Source organism: Mizuhopecten yessoensis, unplaced genomic scaffold, assembly GCF_002113885.1.
Source record: "Mizuhopecten yessoensis strain PY_sf001 unplaced genomic scaffold, ASM211388v2 scaffold9309, whole genome shotgun sequence".
NCBI lineage: Eukaryota > Metazoa > Mollusca > Bivalvia > Pectinida > Pectinidae > Mizuhopecten > Mizuhopecten yessoensis.
In genome coordinates, this window is record NW_018407983.1 from 2,507 (window position 1) to 20,669 (window position 18,163).

Genomic DNA, 18,163 nt, shown 5'->3' on the forward strand with positions numbered 1-18,163 from the left:
TTGATGATATAAATGCTTCTATACTTGAAAAGGTGTCAGTCTTTATCACTGATACAAAAAGATTCCTTAACCACCATTAGTTGTTTCTGTACTGTGAATAATAAAATTCATCTTGCTTACAAGTCTTTCTAAAAAAAAAAAAAATAGAAAAAAAAAATTAATATAATTCTTACTTTATAAATTGATAAAATAAATTGATGAATGTAGGTGGTTGGATGATGATGAAAAAATGATGACTTCTGCTGAAAATAATTAACTATATACAAAATATGTACATTGTATTATCTCCTAGTGTTGCATGGCAAGGATCAAAGGTCTGCTGGGGTGAATGACCAAAGCCAGTGTATGGCTAAGGACTTTGTATGGTCAGAATCCCTAGTAGCTTATGGATCTCTTGCTGCCCATCACTGGGGGATCCTTTGTCTAAATAAATGAGGCATATATATATTTATTTAACTAAAACTTCTATGGGAGTTACTCCCCTTGCATCACTATTTCTGTAACTATTTCATGTACCATTTCTTTCTATTTCTTTCTATATATAGTTTATATTTGTTTGTAATTCTGGCTAGGAGAGGACTTATATAGGCATAGCCTGTTGTCCAATCCTTTTGATTTTTCAATAAAATTTACTGAAATGAAAAAAATTAAATGATACTCTTCTATTCAATAGGAGAGTATCGCATTGAACACCATTGGCTCGCGAAGTTGACTTAACCCATTCACACCTTAAAATTCATAATGAACTATTCCGACCTTCGAATCGGAAGAGTTCAAATGTGTTTTCAGGGGCCACAGAATGCGTCTTAGACTGTTTGATCTAGATCTAAAACTAAATGTAGACACAGTTGCTAACCTCTGTCATAACTTAACATATCGTTAACTTACATCAATTAAATCAAAACATCATTATTTGTTTAGTTCGGACAATGATAAATGTCTATATCTTAGCAGAGAATGGCAACTACACCAAATCGGGCATCAGGGAACGAAGCTCCGGATGGTCCAACAGCTAAAGGTAATTCAGAAATTAGATAACAATACATTACATTTACATTCTGCTTTGACCAATTGACGAAAATGACATTCATTTTTCCATAACACATGTGACCTCATCACTGCGTAGTTTTGTTATGCGGATATGATTAACATTAAAAGTGATTGGTTTGATTTAAAAGCTAGAATAAGATGTGTAAAGTACTTGATAATGATAAAATATATGACTTGCATGAATTATACGAATTAAATTTTTGAAAATGGAACTATTTTTTTATTTTGTTTTGTTGCCATGCTGTTGCTAGGACCCTGAGCGAAAGTTTTACATTTTCCCGCGAAACACGCTGTTCTCTCTGCTGCGTTGCCCCCATGCATAAATAGAAAAAAAAATGACTGATTTTTATTTTATTTATGATTGCATCGGAAAATTTAAAGCACTTCAAAAGTGTAAATATAGGTCAGAACAACTTAAACGTAATATTCGTCATTTATCCCAAAAGTTGATTCATAACAGTTCATTTATCGCTTTCAAATATGATTATATTATTACTATTTAATGGAGACTGACAGGATTGGGACTTGTTATCATGACTATTACTATAATTGATTTCCTCAACAAATATGTTATACTAAAAATTATTTAATTCCCTTCAAATGTTAGTGTATTATTTTTTGTATTATATTAATTGACCAAACAACAATTAAATTGAAGAATAAAACTATTATAGATAATCTCCAGTCTGCGAAGGACGAGTATCAGTTGGTGGAATCCGTCCGAGGCCTTCCCTCTAGAGCAAGTATTTTACGCACTCGTTAGTTTATTATGTATATTCAATATTATGTATGCTTAGCAGGTCGACACTTTGTAATTTTAATTATTGTATCAAGATAAGAGGAATATCACTGATGTCGACATGGTGGTTTTAAGGAGATTGTTTTTTTTTATTATATCACAATAACGACTATGTGGAGATCGGGCATGTTTCATCTTGAAAATAAATGTACCATGTTAACTGAATAGTATTAACGTATTTTCTTTTTACAGGTGAAAACACTGCCAAGACAAGAGAGGTTTAACTGTTTCGAGAAGGTTAATATTTCATTCATTTTTATATTAAATTACATATACACGTATACAGACCAGCTAACTACTGTGAGTAGTTTCGGAAACTAGTAATATATAAACATACATGCACTTATTGAGTGTAACTTTGTATACATATCCAATATACTAAAATATTATTCAAATACAAATGCAGTTAAAACAAGATTCGAACAATCAATCTTAAAATGTGTACAGAATTAGTTTAAAGATTTTCCGTGCGTAGAGTTGTTGTTTTCAACGAAGCAGTGATCAAGAAAACGAAAATTTGAAATTTATTTTTCATGAATCCATTTCATGAAACAGAAACTTTATAAAATTTGGCATTTGTCCCTACTGTTTCTGCATTTATATCCTAAAGCAGCGATGTTTTTTTTCTTCTCAGCTTCGCGCCGGGGTTCTTCTTATTGTGTTGGGTATTGTCTACCTCATCGATAGATTTCTCACTCGGAGATGGGATAAATTGTCAGACCTTTTGAATGCGTATAGATGGATAGTTCCCAAACCTCCAACGGTAAGTACAGGCGGAGTTCATGTTTAATCATTTGCCGACAATCAAACAAATGTGACCATATTTCATCTCAGTCATTACAAAATAGTTGTTGGTCTTAAATAATTAACTCAAAAGGATGAGTTACACAACCAATAACAACCTCGGTTGATTTTCAGTTGTCCAACGCTCGGCAGAACCTAACAAACACAGCTAAAAACCTCATCCCTCAAGTTTGAGATTTCTCTGTCCAATCAACTCTCTTTTGTATTAATTAACTATTATCTTCGGAATGAAACATTGATTTTTTTCAGCCTGAAATTTGGAGAGATGATGCGTTCTTTGGAAGGCAACGTTTAGTTGGTGTTAACCCGTTCGTCATCCGACTCTGTACAGCAATACCAGGGTAAATAATAGAACAATGATAACAAAGGAATTTAATTCACTTTAGAGCAACCTCAGAATAATATCAAAAACCTAGCAGATGGATACCTAATACCATCTTACTACATCTACTATCATGGATAACATCTTATTACAAGTACTACCAAAGATAACATCTTTTTACAGCTACTACCATACCATCTTACTATATCTACTGCCAAAGATAACATCATACTATAACTACTAGCATAGATACCATCTTATTACAGCTACTACCAAAGATACCATCTTACTACAGCTATTACTATGGTTCCATCTTACTGCAGCTACTATCATAGATAACATCTTATTACAGCTATTACCATACCATCTTACTACAGCTACTATCATAGATGACATCTTACTACAGCTACTTCCAAAAATAACATCTTACTACAGCTACTATCATAGATAACATCTTACTACAGCTACTACCATAGATAACATATTACTATAGCTACTATCATAGATACCATCTTACTACAGCTACTACCTTAGATACCATCTTTCTGCTGTAACTGTAGTAAGATGGTACCTGATGTATTAGCTGAAATAAAATGGCATCTAAGATAGTACTTGTAGTTAGGCGGTATCTTAGGTAGTAGCTGTAATAAGTTTGTCTCTGAGGAAGTAGCTGTGTATTATGGGTTTTGTAACTGTAGCTGTAGGTTAATTAATGTACAGCTACAGTCTGTTGTCACGTCGCTAAATTAATTCCATTATAATTTTTTAAAATGATATTTAACCTTACATGTATTTCCTATTTTGCTGTTGTTGGTTTTTTATCATACTTTCACATTATGTAATGATTATAACCTTACCGTTAGACATTTGTTTTCAGAAACATGAAAGAAAACGTTAATAAACGAAGGGAATTCCTACAGAAGGTTTTACAACAGAAATCTGGGAAGACTGATTTCACCTTGGATACAGCCATCCAAGAAAATAGACTGTTCATTGTGGATTACGACATTCTAGACGGGATGAAGGATACATTTGGAGTAAATAGTCTCGTCAAGATAATTTTACACGTTTTCACCTGAAAATTAGCATTGAAAAAACATATTTGTTTCTTGTAGTGCAAAATAAAATACATAAAATAAGATAGATATGTATTCTCAATATGAAATATAGTAATACAGGATTAATGACAATGTAATGCTTGACTGTTTTATTTTCATTCAGCTATGTTCTCCAATTGCATTGTTCCTGGTGGATGCTGAAAATGAATTAATGCCCATCGCCATACAGTTGTACCAAACGGGAGAAAATAACCCGGTAAGTTTTCCAAAGAAATCTTAATGGATCATTGACTTTGCTTATGGCAATATATATATCATTACTTAGCTGAGCCAACGCTCGAAACGCTTTACAATACCTATAATGAGTAAAACCATATCGTTAAGTATGATGTCAATATTCAGTGTAAACTTATCTACAATCCATCAAAACAGCACAACATAACATAAAATATTGATTGACAAAAATCTTTTATGCAAACACACAAACTACGTAAACATAAGACAATACAACGTATATACAACGTCAAGTTAATACTAACGACGTAAACATGAATCAGCACTTACATTTATTTAAAAATCGACGTTGTTACAAAATCATTTTTTTTCCTGATTTATGTGATCACTCTGCATTATTTTTCAGATGTTTCTGCCCGAAGATCCAAGCTGGTTGATGGCAAAACTGTGGTTTAATCATGCAGACAGCTCCTACCAGGATTCGTTCTCTCACCTTGGTAAGCAATATACATAAACAGCTTTATTAAATCGATGGCATTTACCATGTTTTTACAATATAGTATAAAGGCAGTTACAGTTATTTGTTTTACTTTGCATTCGATAAATTAAAGTCACTGTGTTAAATGTATATAAAGTGATCGGTATATATATCTGACTTTCTATTTATCAAGATTACATTTTGCAGGTGTCACCCATCTACTGATGGAGAGTGTTGATGTAGTGACACATCGGAACTTAACAACGACACATCCTGTCTACGAAATCTTGGCTCCACATTTTCTTTATCTACTGGCTATTAACACGTAAATGAATACTTTTACGTAAAAGCATTCTAAAACCAGTATTCCGTCTTTTCATATTGCAGAGTTATCTGCTCTTGTGAGCAGGTATTGATTGTTACGTCATTAGTTTGTGCGAGAAAATTACGTCGTTTTCTCAAAAATTGGTGACGTTACTCTCACAAACAAATGACGTAACAATCAATACCTGCTCACAAGAGCAGATAACTCAGCAATACGAAAAGACGTGATATTTCACAAAGCAACTTGTAATAAACGAATCACATATTATATTTTGACAACAAACATTTGGCCTCCATTTAATCAGAGGTCAGTAGTTTGTCTATGATAAAAACTGCAGGGGATAGCAATACAAATGATTTAAAGCTGTCAACTAGTGATAATCTGTTCAGCATTGACGAAGTGATATTGTGCACAACTGTGATTGTGTGATATTGGCTATAGTTTTGGTTTAGAAAAGTTGTTTACATGATTATTTAGTAACATTGTTGACATGATTGTTTTAGTAATTTTGTGTACAACTTATATATAGTCATATAATGTGCAAGTTAAATTGTATTAGTAATATTATAAATTGTGTGCTGCTTTGATTGTGTTATAGTGTGGACAGTTATTATTAAAAATATTGTGTATACCTTTGATTTACTAATACGGCGTTTAAATACTAAGCGTTAATTTCCTGAAAAGGTGTTTTGAAAATATACACTGTGACAGATACGTTCAGTCTAATATGCATTGTTATGTCTATTGTGGCCAGCACGCATGTGTGCAATTTACATTTCCAAGATATGTTAGGCATTTTATATAGTGACAGAAAACCAGACGATTTGTAACAATAAATATTTCAAATTATTGCGTTTGTTATATAGAACAATTTAATTCCAAATTGTTTAACTGTAAAAGGAATTTCATTCTTAGGAAGGCAAGAGATTACCTGATCAATAAAAATGGAATCGTAGACGAGACTAGGTCGATCGGCAGAGAAGGAACGTTCGAGATCATCCGAAGACAGTAAAATCTTTTACCATCGTTTAACAATATAAATCAGACAGTATTTATTCTGTAAATGATCAACTTACTTAATTGGGCATTTAAGCAGAAATTATCATAACAAATATTTATGAGGGTTTCATTAAAATCTTACATTCAATTTGGAATAATCACCAGTTTTGATGATATTAAACTATTTATATATTCTTTTTTCGAGTTTTTCAAGTTTTCGAGGGAAACACCATGAAAAAAACCTTTATTTATATAATTCCTTTTACATCAGATTGTTGAAATGGAGGATGGATGAAGATGGGACATTGCCACGGGATCTTGAGATAAGAGGGGTATGATTATATATATATATCATTTCACGTGCTTCAAACACAATATTGATTTAATGTACTTGGGCTATTTACCGAGTATCTAACGTTACCACAAATAGTGAACATTATTTTATTCCTTGATAAATACATTGATGAACCCATTTGTGCACAAGTAACAACATAGTAGTCTTTCTTTGAGTTAAAAAGCTGCAAGAAGGTTAGCAAAATCTATGTTTGAACAACAACAAAAACTGCAGTTATCGGTGTTGATTTTTTCTATCATAAATTTCAAAAATATAAAAGCATGCAAAATCACGTTGTAAAGAAAGGCATTGTCTTTAAACATATTATATGTGACAACTAGTTATTAAATGTACAGGAAAAATGAGCCTTTGAAGAAATCTGCTTGTGCAAAATCATACAAAAGAATGAAATTGAAGTAAGAATGTTTTAAGTCAAGTCATAGTTTCACTTTTCCCTCTCAACATTCAAGTATCCAATTACTTCCTTCAAATGTATTATACCTTATCGTAATCCCTGTAATTTTAATTTAGAAATAGCATATAGCAGTAATCTATTCAAGGGGGAATAAATAGAACAAAAAACATATAGCTTACAAAATGTATGAAAGTCAAATACTTTATTCGAATAGTTATTTGATTGCTGAAATATGTAAACAGTGCGGTCAATTTTCATGACATAGGCGAAGATTACAAACCATGTTAGCTTAAACATCCAATAATTTGAACTTTGCTCATGGTCCGTTAAGTTGGACTAATGCTAAATGATGAGCTAAACGGTTTTATAAAAAAAGATACGTGTACATCGCTTTTCCTTTGATTTGGGTTATGCTGACATGTGCGTGTGTTTTAGGTGGAAGGGGAAGGTACTCTACCTGGCTACTATTACCGCGATGACGCACTTCTCGTCTATGACGCTATACAGAAGTATGTCCATACATATATCCACGTTTATTATGATGGTAAGTACAAAACTTAATTATATAATTTCAAAAAATGCCGGACATATCATTTTAGGATTAATGTCAATAACTTATAGTTCAAAATATATGTTTCGCGCTGATGACCTTTTGAGTATGCAATTAAACTATATGAGTGTTGCTCGTTATTTACGAATTCAAATAATCAAACGATCATCTTTTTACGCATTGAGGTGAAAATGTGTTTTCCTAAAAGAAAAATGGATATTTAATGTGTCGATGTCTTCAAAATTGACACCAATTTACTTTAAAACCTTCTTCCTCGGTCCCTAATTATCGCGTGTTTTATAAAATGTTCATAGTCAGGAAATATGTTTTATTGGTATTTCATGTCTCGTTGTATTATCAAAATATGACATAATTAGGACAGATTAATTTGCTATTTATTTTGTGGGTAATTTTTTTCGCGAAATATTCTTAACGCAAAAACCATGAAAATTATATCTACGCGAAAACAATTACAGTGATTAAGCTGCCATCATGTTTAAGGCACTTTAGTCTACAAATAATCAGATTGATTCAGAGTTAACACTAAGCAAATGCACTTTATCTTTGATGGAGCGATATCAGACAAATGGCTTTTAATTTAACCATAATCTAATAATTTAGCAACACCAGAATCTGAGAATGTTATTTATGCATGTATTGTATGTAAGTTGTCTTCGGTAGACTAGGTATTCACTTATACAAGATAGTTAACGTTTCGTTATGTGAATCGCTTTTGAAAAAATGTTTGTTTTATGCCACAGATAAAAATATACGTTTTTGATATAAAATTTCAATCCGTTACATGTAGATGACGGTTATAATGGCAAACACCAAGTAAGTAATGATGCACAAATACAAGCCTGGGTAGCGGCACTGATTGCTAAAAGAGAACCTGTCAACGGTGGCTGTGAAATCAAGGTAAGTTTTTTCATCATAGTCCGATAAAAGGCCATTGCTTTCTTTAATTCTATGTATTATTTAATTTTTTAAATTATAAATTATTAAATATTTCGAATGACTCATTTGTTTAAAGTTATATATATGTATGAAATATGCATTCTTTAGATGCAATAACAATTTAATTCTTGCAGGGCATTCCATTAGATAAGAATGGTTCGACTATATCTACCTGTGATCAGCTGGTACAAATACTGACCAGCACCATATACATGTGCAGTGTGGGTCACGCCGTCACCAATTTCCCACAGTACGAACAGTACGGCTTCCAGCCAGCCTACCCCGCGGGCATGAGAGGGTCACCACCTCAAGATCCGGTACGGCTTAATATCCATATAGAGATTCAATTTATCACCTCAAAATTTTTGCCACAAATACATTTGACCATTTTTCTACCAAAAGAGAACTTAACATAGTAATGGCTGCTGTTCAATCCTATTCGTGTACCCGCCATCTGATCTTCCGCCAGTGTTGAATGCTCCAATGCACATTTACTTAACGGTCATGCATACTATTCTCTATTCAATTTTCTAATAGTATTACCAACACAGATACATAAATGTATTTCACAGCTGCAATTGGAACCGACTTTTTTTTACTTTAACAACAAATCACGATACAATGCATACCAAAGTATTACGTTTATATAGATAAATCTTTGTACTCCTATTGTATCAAATACATGCTTCAGATTGGAATAGAATTCTGAAGCATGTGTTTTGTTTTTTAAACATATTATCTTTATTTTAAACAAAGAACATCATGGTAACTGAGACAGCCATCATCAAAGCGATTCCGCCCAAAATCACTTGCCTGTTGGAAATGGTCGTTATGAAGTTTCTGAGCACAAGGAACACCCGCTGCTTGGGAAATTTCATCACGAGAGATAGTATACCGCTTAAGGCAGACGATGCGGTGAAGCAGTGAGTATTTGTTTTTATACGCCCAAATTTTAGTTTCCGCAAAATAACTTGCTTAAACATAGTTGGTTATTGATGAAACTAGGCATAAATATACATTATACGAAGAGTGAGGCTAAGTTCGAACTTGATCTAAATTCGCGCATAACGAATTAGCATACTGTGCTTTGATTGGTCATTCTTAAATTAAGAATTATATTGTACATTATACAAAGTCTGGAGCTAAGTTCTGAGTTGAACAGATTACTATACAATAGAAATATCTTTGGTTTTAAGGGTGCAGTATAAATCGATTATTGGCAAAAAGTGACATTTCGTGGTTTGAAATATGTACAAGGGACAGTTGCAACGCTGTTTTTAAAATGCCATACTATGAAATATAGTATTTCTTCAGGGTAAGTTAGTCAAGAACAAAATGTTTTCTCCTCTTTCACCACATTCCAGGAATAGCTCTCAACTTAATGCAGAACCAATGTTGTTTCTTCTCCGTTCATTCCCGTTTTTTAGCATAATGCATCAAATGGATTTTAAGTATGTCAGATTGGTTTGGAACGGGCGAATATCATCCTGCCCTGTGGTACTCTTGTTAGATGTGTTGACAGTTGATATGTATTCTAGTCAGTATAATATAAAACGTGCAGTATGGACCACGTGATAACGAACTTTCCAGACTAAGACAGCATGCTGAAGCTCGTCTATCCTTACTTCGAAATCCAAGGGTCTCGTTCTATCCTCTATCTTCTGGAATATGTCATGCCAAATTCGATTAGTCATTTAATTGGTTCGAAACATGAAAAATCGACAGGTTGCTAGACTGACTCCTGTCTGCTAAAGATAACAAAGGAGTTACTCACTAATCAAAGTTATGTTCATTTACCGTTATGCTGCTAGGCGATTTGTTTTGTCGTGTATCAAATATATCACAGTTATGCAAGATGTAACAGTTTTCAGACTAGTCAACTCGTGTAATTCGCAAGGGACCACTTACAGAACCTTCAATCGCGACATATAACAGGGATGTAAAGAATAGATGAAGAGAGGGAATCATGGATTTAGAAGATGATATATTTGGTGTTGCATAGGATTACTTTGTATAATGGTATTAGCTTCTGAGTAAAGCTTGGTGGTCAATTTCAACTATCAATCCCATGGTGAACACTCAATCTCAAAAAGCCAAAAGTTCTTAATGTCAAATTTGTAGCAAAAGGTTTCATATCGTAGAACAAAATCTGAGATATAACGTTGTTATGGATGTAGAGTGTGATTAATTTAATTATATTTGGAGAACTGTTCGCGGAACGAAATGATATTTTAAACAACATAAGGAAAATAACTTCATTAACTTGCGTTTTTGAACTATTTTAACGTTACTGAAGTGATTTTCGTAAATCACATTTACGATTTGACAATTACCAATATTGATAAAACGGTTCTTCTTTTTCGATAGATAACATCTCCCTGAAAAACATTGTTTTATAATATGAGAAAATAATTTCAATATTTTTTATTTTAGGTTTAGGAAAGATTTGAAAAAAGCTGCTGTAAGAATTGAGGAAAGAAATAGCACAAGAACTCATCCTTACCCTTGGGCAAGCCCCGACAACATTCCGAATTCTATCAGCATCTAGCTTCAACATCACCCCAAATTTCCTGGGCACCTACCACGACTACTGACGACGCTTTGTCGTGACTAAGCAGAAGTTTGTGTTGACAAATATAAAAGATATTAAATATAAATGAACTGTCACGATCTAACGTAAATTTTGTAATTTTCAGTAGTATAACGAGAATAAAGCAGAGAGAATATAGTGAACATCATTGTTTATTATATTATTGTCTCGTCGACACGCTATGTGTTGATTACTCTGTTAATCTTCATGTAAAACGTCCAAGTACTCCTGTCGAGTTGTTCGAGGAAATCACAAACAATTCTGTCTCAGACTACTGCCATGTGTGAACGACTTCTCCAAAACTAATGAACGAGGTTTGGATGATATTGTAAGTATTGTTTATCAACAGAAAACAGATATATTTGTTGTGTACTCGCCAAAATGCGAATCCACCAAAAAATTAATTGACGGTATTTTTTTATATTATTAGTTTGGTGTATGTAGTATAACAATACATAGGCTTGTATGAAAATATTTTTACTTTAAAGACAAAAAGCAGAATTTGTGCAAAAACGAAACAAGTGACAGGTCATAAACTCCCTAAATGACATCAATGTAAAATTACAGTAAATGTTTTTCGAATATTGAGTGCTGTGTATTTTGAAAACTGTCTACAATTTAATATTATAAATAGCAATACACATACATTCAGTTGTATTTTTATACCAGTAAACAACCGAAATATTCTGATTAAATGAAAACACCTAATGAGAAAAAAATCTAAACTGATAGGCCAAGTTCGTTCAGACAATACCCAGGGGAAAATACTGGAATTTGAGTGCAGTGGGGCATTTCCAGCAGTTTTGGTCGATATCAAAATTAAGAGGGGCCAGTCTATGTACAATTAAAAGAAAATTGAAGAATAGAAGGGTTAATTTCAATTTTGAGGGGCCAATGGCCTCATGGCCCCCTCCAGGATTATTCTTGAATACCTATATAAACACATATCTACAAGACATGCGTTTGTTATCTCTAGTCTTAATCGTCGACAAAATGACCTGGATAGCGAAAGAAAAATTATAAACCTGCAAAAAACTTTCATTTGATGAGAAAACAAATCCTTGTCTGATTACCCTTGTCAGCAGCGCTTAATTAATTTCTTAGGGGTTGGGCCCATACGCGGTTTATATACAATAATTCTGACAATTACAAAAAGACCGTCTGTTTTTGGAAGACAGTGAGCCACACGAGCGTTCTCTAGAAACCATTCTATTTTCGGAATATATAGTAGATGGAACACGAACAGGTTGGGTTGGGTTGGGGCAATGAAAATGTACCAGGCACACATTATCCAATATTTTTATCGTACCAGTTTTATTTATTTATACGGAATTAATACTGTTAGATTTGTCAAACATATTTAGGTCGTGAGCGGAAATATGATTCCCACTTGGAGTCGAAGGCATACTTTGAAGCCCGGTCTATTTTCAAAGATGTCTACTCTCAAAATGGATATGACTGTAAGGAATCCAAAGCTTATTCCTAAAACCAGCCCATCTTTTCTAATATGGCTTATTATCAAGATTTTGTAATGTACAATGTATTTAAGATATGATATGCAGGTCATGTTGGTAAGTAATGTTATGGAATTTTTGAAAGAACCATGTGTGATCAACTGACTGCCTTTTTTAGTAATGTTTTTCATCCTTTGCTTGCAGCCTTCCGACCAGGATTTGGGTGTCAATCTACCCTGTTGCGACTTGTTGAGGATTGGCGTAGAGCCCTGGACAACCATGTGTATGTCGCTGCCATACTGATGGACCTGTCCAAGGCTTTTGACTGTCTTCCTCTTAACTTGTTGGTCGGGAAGCTGGAGGCCTATGGCCTGAGCAAAGCCTCAGTTAACCTGGTGTCCAGCTTCCTGAGCAGCAGGGAGCAGCAGGTAAAAATTGGCTCCAAATGCGGTGACTGGCTGGAAGTGCTGAAGGGGTACCCCAGGGTTCTATTTTAGGACCCTTGCTTTTTAAAGTATTTGTAAATGATATGTTTTTATATGCGACATCCTATAAATTATATAATTATGCAGACGACAACACTGTCAGCGAATCAAATAAAGACCCAGATGCTTTAAAACATAATATTGAAAATGACTGTCAAAATTTAATAGACGTGTTTAAATTAAACCAGATGAAAGCAGACCCTGATAAATTTCAGGCCATTTGTATAGGGAAACGTTCGGTAGATGCTATACCGTCTTTTAGTATTGGCGAAATATATATTGTTCCTGACAGTGTTGTCAAACTTTTAGGTGTGAACTTTAATTCATTTTTAAACTTTGAAGCTCATATCATTGAAATTTGTAGGGAAGCCTCAAGGCAATTGTCCATTTTAAAGCGAATTGGGAGTTTTTTAACCAAACAAGGTAGACTTGTAATTTATAATTCATTTATTGTTTCAAATTTTAACAACTGTCCTTTATTTAGTCTGGCACTCTTGTTCCATGAAGAGTGTCAGAAAGTTAGAAAAGATACAAGAAAGAGCTTTAAGGTTTATACATAATGATCACAACTCATCCTTCAGACACTTATTCAGTATCACCAACAGCGACAGGCTTCATGTAAGGCGTCTGACGGAAATGGGCTGTGAGGTTTTTAAAATTATAAACAAAATTTCTCCTGAATATATTCATAATCTTGTAAATATTAAGATGTATAATTATGACTTCAGGAAAGAAAATACTGCAAGTGCCCAGGGTCAACACTGTGAAGCATAGACATAAATCGTTTGCTTTTGAGGCCGCCCGGGTTTGGAACAGTCTCCCAAATGACTTCAGAAAAGTTGAAAACTTCAAAGAATTCAGGAGGCTGGTCCATTCCTGGGATGGCCCCATCTGCCTTTGCATTATCTGCAAAGAGTGATACTTCATACTGTGCCCTGGTTACCTCTGCCATCTGACATTTTGGATTGTGTGATACTTTTATTGTCTTATCTCATTTCTTATATGTTTTAAATCTGTTCTATAATTTTGCTGCATCTTATTTGTATTTTAATTCCATATATTCTAAAAAGATTTTTTTTACAAAACTTGATAAATTTTGTTAATTGATTTCGGTATCATTTTTTATTCACACTATAATAGTGTATATTCTGAAAACATCATAAATCAAGCAACGTTACAAATGTTACGATTGTACATTTAAAACAAACCATTGCTCTGGAGAGCTGTGTAACAGCGAAATGCCCTGAGAATCGGTCTTCTTGTGATACTTAAATATGTTAATTGCATTTTGGGATATAGGACACAGAACTATACTGATGTTTTTTTTTAATTTTGAATGGAAATATCTCCAATTTGTTTTTTTGAAATATATGTTTTGATTTGATAATTTTATAACCTCAAGTATTTTAAATCTGTGTATTTTAAAAAGATTAATTAAGTTATAAGCCTCTAGTTATGCACTTCTAATAGTATTATTAGCTTTTGATGATGTGACTTTATTTGATTATGTTGTAAGAGATAATTTGGAGTTGACATTTATTAACTTCTATCTTCTGTCTTTTTCATATACCATATACGTATGTTATTCTTTCGAGAAGTGGCCATGGTGTAATGATGGCTATTTCAAATTGTATTTTCTTTCTGCCTCAGCTTCAACATCAATCATACAACAGGTTTAATAAAATACATAATAAAACAAAAGTCTGTGAAAATAAATCTGTTTTCATTTCATTTAGGAGATATCAGAGATTTACAGGGGTGGTAATATTTTATTAAGATTGAAAATATAGTAAACAGGTTTTTATATTTGGGTGTAGTTTATCCACCTTTATAAGACATTGATCAATTAAATGGGTTTTTATATTTGGGTGTAGTTTATCAACTTTTATTAGGCATTGACAAATTTTGTTGGACAATCTACTTATCAAAAATGGAAAATTATAAGTCAAAACTAAATTTTAACTAACCGACAGAATATATTTGCAATCTATTTGATCATTTGCTGTCACCTGAGTTGTGCCATCGGAGCCTACATATTTAAAAGCTTGTGAACAATAAATATAGCTCATGAACTGCCGAACAAAATTTAGTTCATATTCACATCATAGTATGGTAATATCTGATTCTACACTTGTATATATTTTGTTGGGTCATCAGTCAAGGTTAGGCGTCTAGGGTCAAAGTCACACCACTTTTGAAATAAAAATATCATGTACTTGACATCTCACGAACCTCTATACAAATTAACTTTATAGTTATACTATAGTATGCAAACATTGAGTGCTATACCTGATAAGGTGTTGGTGGTTATCTGTCAAGGTTAAAGGTCTAAGGTCACGGACAAAGTGGGATATATATATATATATATGCGAGCCTCAGCCAAGTTTGCTTCAATTAACACTTTTTGATACGTGAAGCAATCAAAAGAATAGACCAAACAGGCTTACTGAATGTATTTAAAATTAAAGTTAATAACAAATTTTGTTTAATTGCAGAAACAAAACTATCTGAGTCTGCACGCACTAAATTCTTGTGAACTAGCTAATACAAGTCAGAATATAAACAATCTCTAAACGTAACGAAAATTGAGGTACGGCGTTTGCAAAATATACAAACCCAAATACATGTGCAGAAGGTTCTTGTGTCACCTTCACTGCAGAACATTTGTAGCTACACAAACGATTACTTTTCTTCGGCTAATGCCATTCATTCGACTTAAATCTTTTGATTCGTTTTCTTTTTCCTAATCTTCATAATTTATTATTGTGGTTTTCATCTAACTACTAAATACACATTGTAGAACTTTACAAATGATACAAAAATGATTTGTTTATCAAGTTATTCTATTCCACTGGAAAAATGCTCCGATATATGTAATAGCAGAATAATTGTAATAACAACAAAACAAATGAATTATTTCATTTCATTTATTTGAATGAAATTTGTGATGCACTTCATCTACATTTGATCACGCCTTACAGACAATATCCACGTATTTCTCTGGCTTTGCATTATGCCATGGCTTTCATACATCACTTCGACCATAATTCAACCAGAACCTCCATATATCATCCCTAGATCAAGTTCCCAGTCCCCCTCCTATTTCAACCTGAAGGAGAGTAAAGACTGAAGAAGGATGTATGGGGAACGTCAACATTCATACACACTTAGACACACTTAAATAAAATAGGATGCCACAGTAGGCTCTCTTACTGACATCTAATTATCATGGTTGTAACAGAAACAATTTAAAAATTTGAATGAATTGATAATAATGAAATTACATGTGAGAAATTGTCCTTTGCTGAATGACAATTTTATCATAAAATGCACATTTAAGTTAATGTAATAGGTGTACTGTCTAATTGAGTGAAGGGGAAAAAAACTTTGACAAAATGTACAAGATTGGGACTTTTTCTCAATCTAATGAATCGCAGACACTAATTAATAAACCATGAATCTGTATTAAATCAATTCCATTAAACAACAAACACAGTCAAAGAGTTGCAAGCCATGCTTGAATGCACTCCATTGAATAACAGTGATCAGGAAAATGTAGTGTTTATGAAACACAATAGTTCAATTCAAAATTGAAATCCCTGAATTATTTTATACGATTCATCAGAGACGGATCATGGACGAAAACCAAAACAGCCACACAGCTATAGAGGACGAGGAGCCAAGCTTTGTAAAATGTACAATATCAGGGGTAAAACGGTCTGCTGCCAGCAGGTATTTACAACTATACAAAATAAATATCAATTTACATTAGTTACAGGAATAAAATAAGCTACTATTGTTTTGATATAAAAATTCAGAAGAATCCAAATTTAAAACGTTTAAAGATTAAAGATCAGGTATTCTTTAAGAATGTACACACTATAAATAGCATAGACACTGGGCAGAAAGCCACATTTCATAAATAAGTTTGAATATTACACATGTTCTCACTATGTACATCCGATCAATCGTACAAACATTTATAGTAACATACTGTACACAAAGCAAACTTGTTACATTGACTCATAAAAAAATCATTTCTTGGAATCTTTCTCCAGAATCTACATCAATGCTGCAAAGTTTTTAAGAAAAAACAGCAGTAGAAATGTCTATTTTTTAAGTTATAAGTTTCAGTTAAAATTATGCATAGCCCACCAATTATTTCGACTATTACTTGAAAAACAGCAAATTTTCTGTCACACAAACATTAGTCATTATACAGTACATCATTACAACATAACCATAAAATACCAAACAAACCTTAAGTTGGAAAGGACAACATTGATTATGCTTTTTTAACACTAATTTTGATACTTATATGTTGCTATGGTTGATAATAGCTCAACAATGACTCCGAACAAGTCCTAGAAAAGGTGTAGAGAATTTTTCTTTTCATTAAATTTAGCACTATCACTCACACTGTATTTATCAAACTTTTAAACTCTGATCAAATGTGAACTCTTTATCCATCTGTTTCTTAATTCATAACTGGATTAGTTGTACTTGGTATATTTCTTTATTGGTCACAATTTACTTTGACCAGTTACAATGGTATAGATCAATCGAGTGCGCCATGTAAATGTATGCTACTGCATACCAGGAATATTTTGCCTAGTGAAACTTTTGCCCTTTTCCCATCAATTTAATTTTCTCCCAACATCAATTTCGTCATTCACATTAAATTACTATGTATATTTAGGGGATAACCTACTGCATTTTGAAATTTGCAGCAGTATAACGTGATTATAATATATACTGTCGCAAATTGAGTTTTACTGGTGACGCAGAGCAGAGCATGGTTATAATGTTGCAAATTATTTGGATTGACCAATCAAATCGCATGTTTTATCTCAGATGAATTAGAATATGTTGTTTTTCTATATTCATTGTAATAATGAATTTTCCCTAGTTACAGAGGGCGGAAAAGGAGAAAATTGATCTGCAGCTAAATGTTCCTCGTATACAGTTTATTCAATGAAACCGTCATTGTGTATTTTACCGTTTTGTGGTTGCAGTGGAACTACAATTATTAGCAGTGAGTACATGAACCCTTTAACTGACTTAAGTTAAAATATACTGCTAAATTATTCTATTGTCAAAAAAGTTTTTCAACTTAAAACCTTAAGTACCAATGCGGTTTCGTTCCATACAGTTAATGACTTAAATAGAACAAGAAAAGAAAGCTGGTCTTCCCAACTGTTCTCCAGACAATTGCTAAATTGATATTTTCAGCGCACTGACAATCATTATGTTTGAGACCTATGTTCAGGATGGTCCTCGTTACACACCTGAAAGATTAATTTTGCAGA

The 18,163-nt window shown here is 33.0% G+C and overlaps 1 protein-coding gene across 1 annotated transcript; it reads left to right on the plus strand.

Annotated features, from left to right (window-relative positions):
• Positions 1–599: 599 nt before the first annotated feature.
• Positions 600–13,038, plus strand: LOC110457778 (allene oxide synthase-lipoxygenase protein-like). The gene is made up of 16 exons (XM_021509176.1): positions 600–1,018; positions 1,725–1,789; positions 2,042–2,086; positions 2,484–2,612; positions 2,903–2,994; positions 3,853–4,012; positions 4,197–4,289; positions 4,674–4,764; positions 4,953–5,070; positions 5,986–6,078; positions 6,341–6,401; positions 7,254–7,362; positions 8,177–8,286; positions 8,460–8,642; positions 9,082–9,248; positions 10,759–13,038. The coding sequence occupies exons 1-16, from the start codon at positions 958–960 to the stop codon at positions 10,871–10,873; spliced, it is 1,692 nt and encodes a 563-aa protein (XP_021364851.1). The 5' UTR covers positions 600–957; the 3' UTR covers positions 10,874–13,038.
• Positions 13,039–18,163: the final 5,125 nt, after the last annotated feature.

What these genes read in the sequence shown, in the direction of transcription:
- LOC110457778 (XM_021509176.1), top strand. Translation starts at nt 958, where the DNA reads ATGGCAACTACACCAAATCGGGCATCAGGGAACGAAGCTCCGGATGGT. An exon ending in GGATGGTCCAACAGCTAAAG is followed by an intron (nt 1,019 to 1,724) that starts GTAATTCAGAAA and finishes AAACTATTATAG; the next exon opens with ATAATCTCCAGTCTGCGAAG. An exon ending in GCAGACGATGCGGTGAAGCA is followed by an intron (nt 9,249 to 10,758) that starts GTGAGTATTTGT and finishes TTTTTATTTTAG; the next exon opens with GTTTAGGAAAGATTTGAAAA.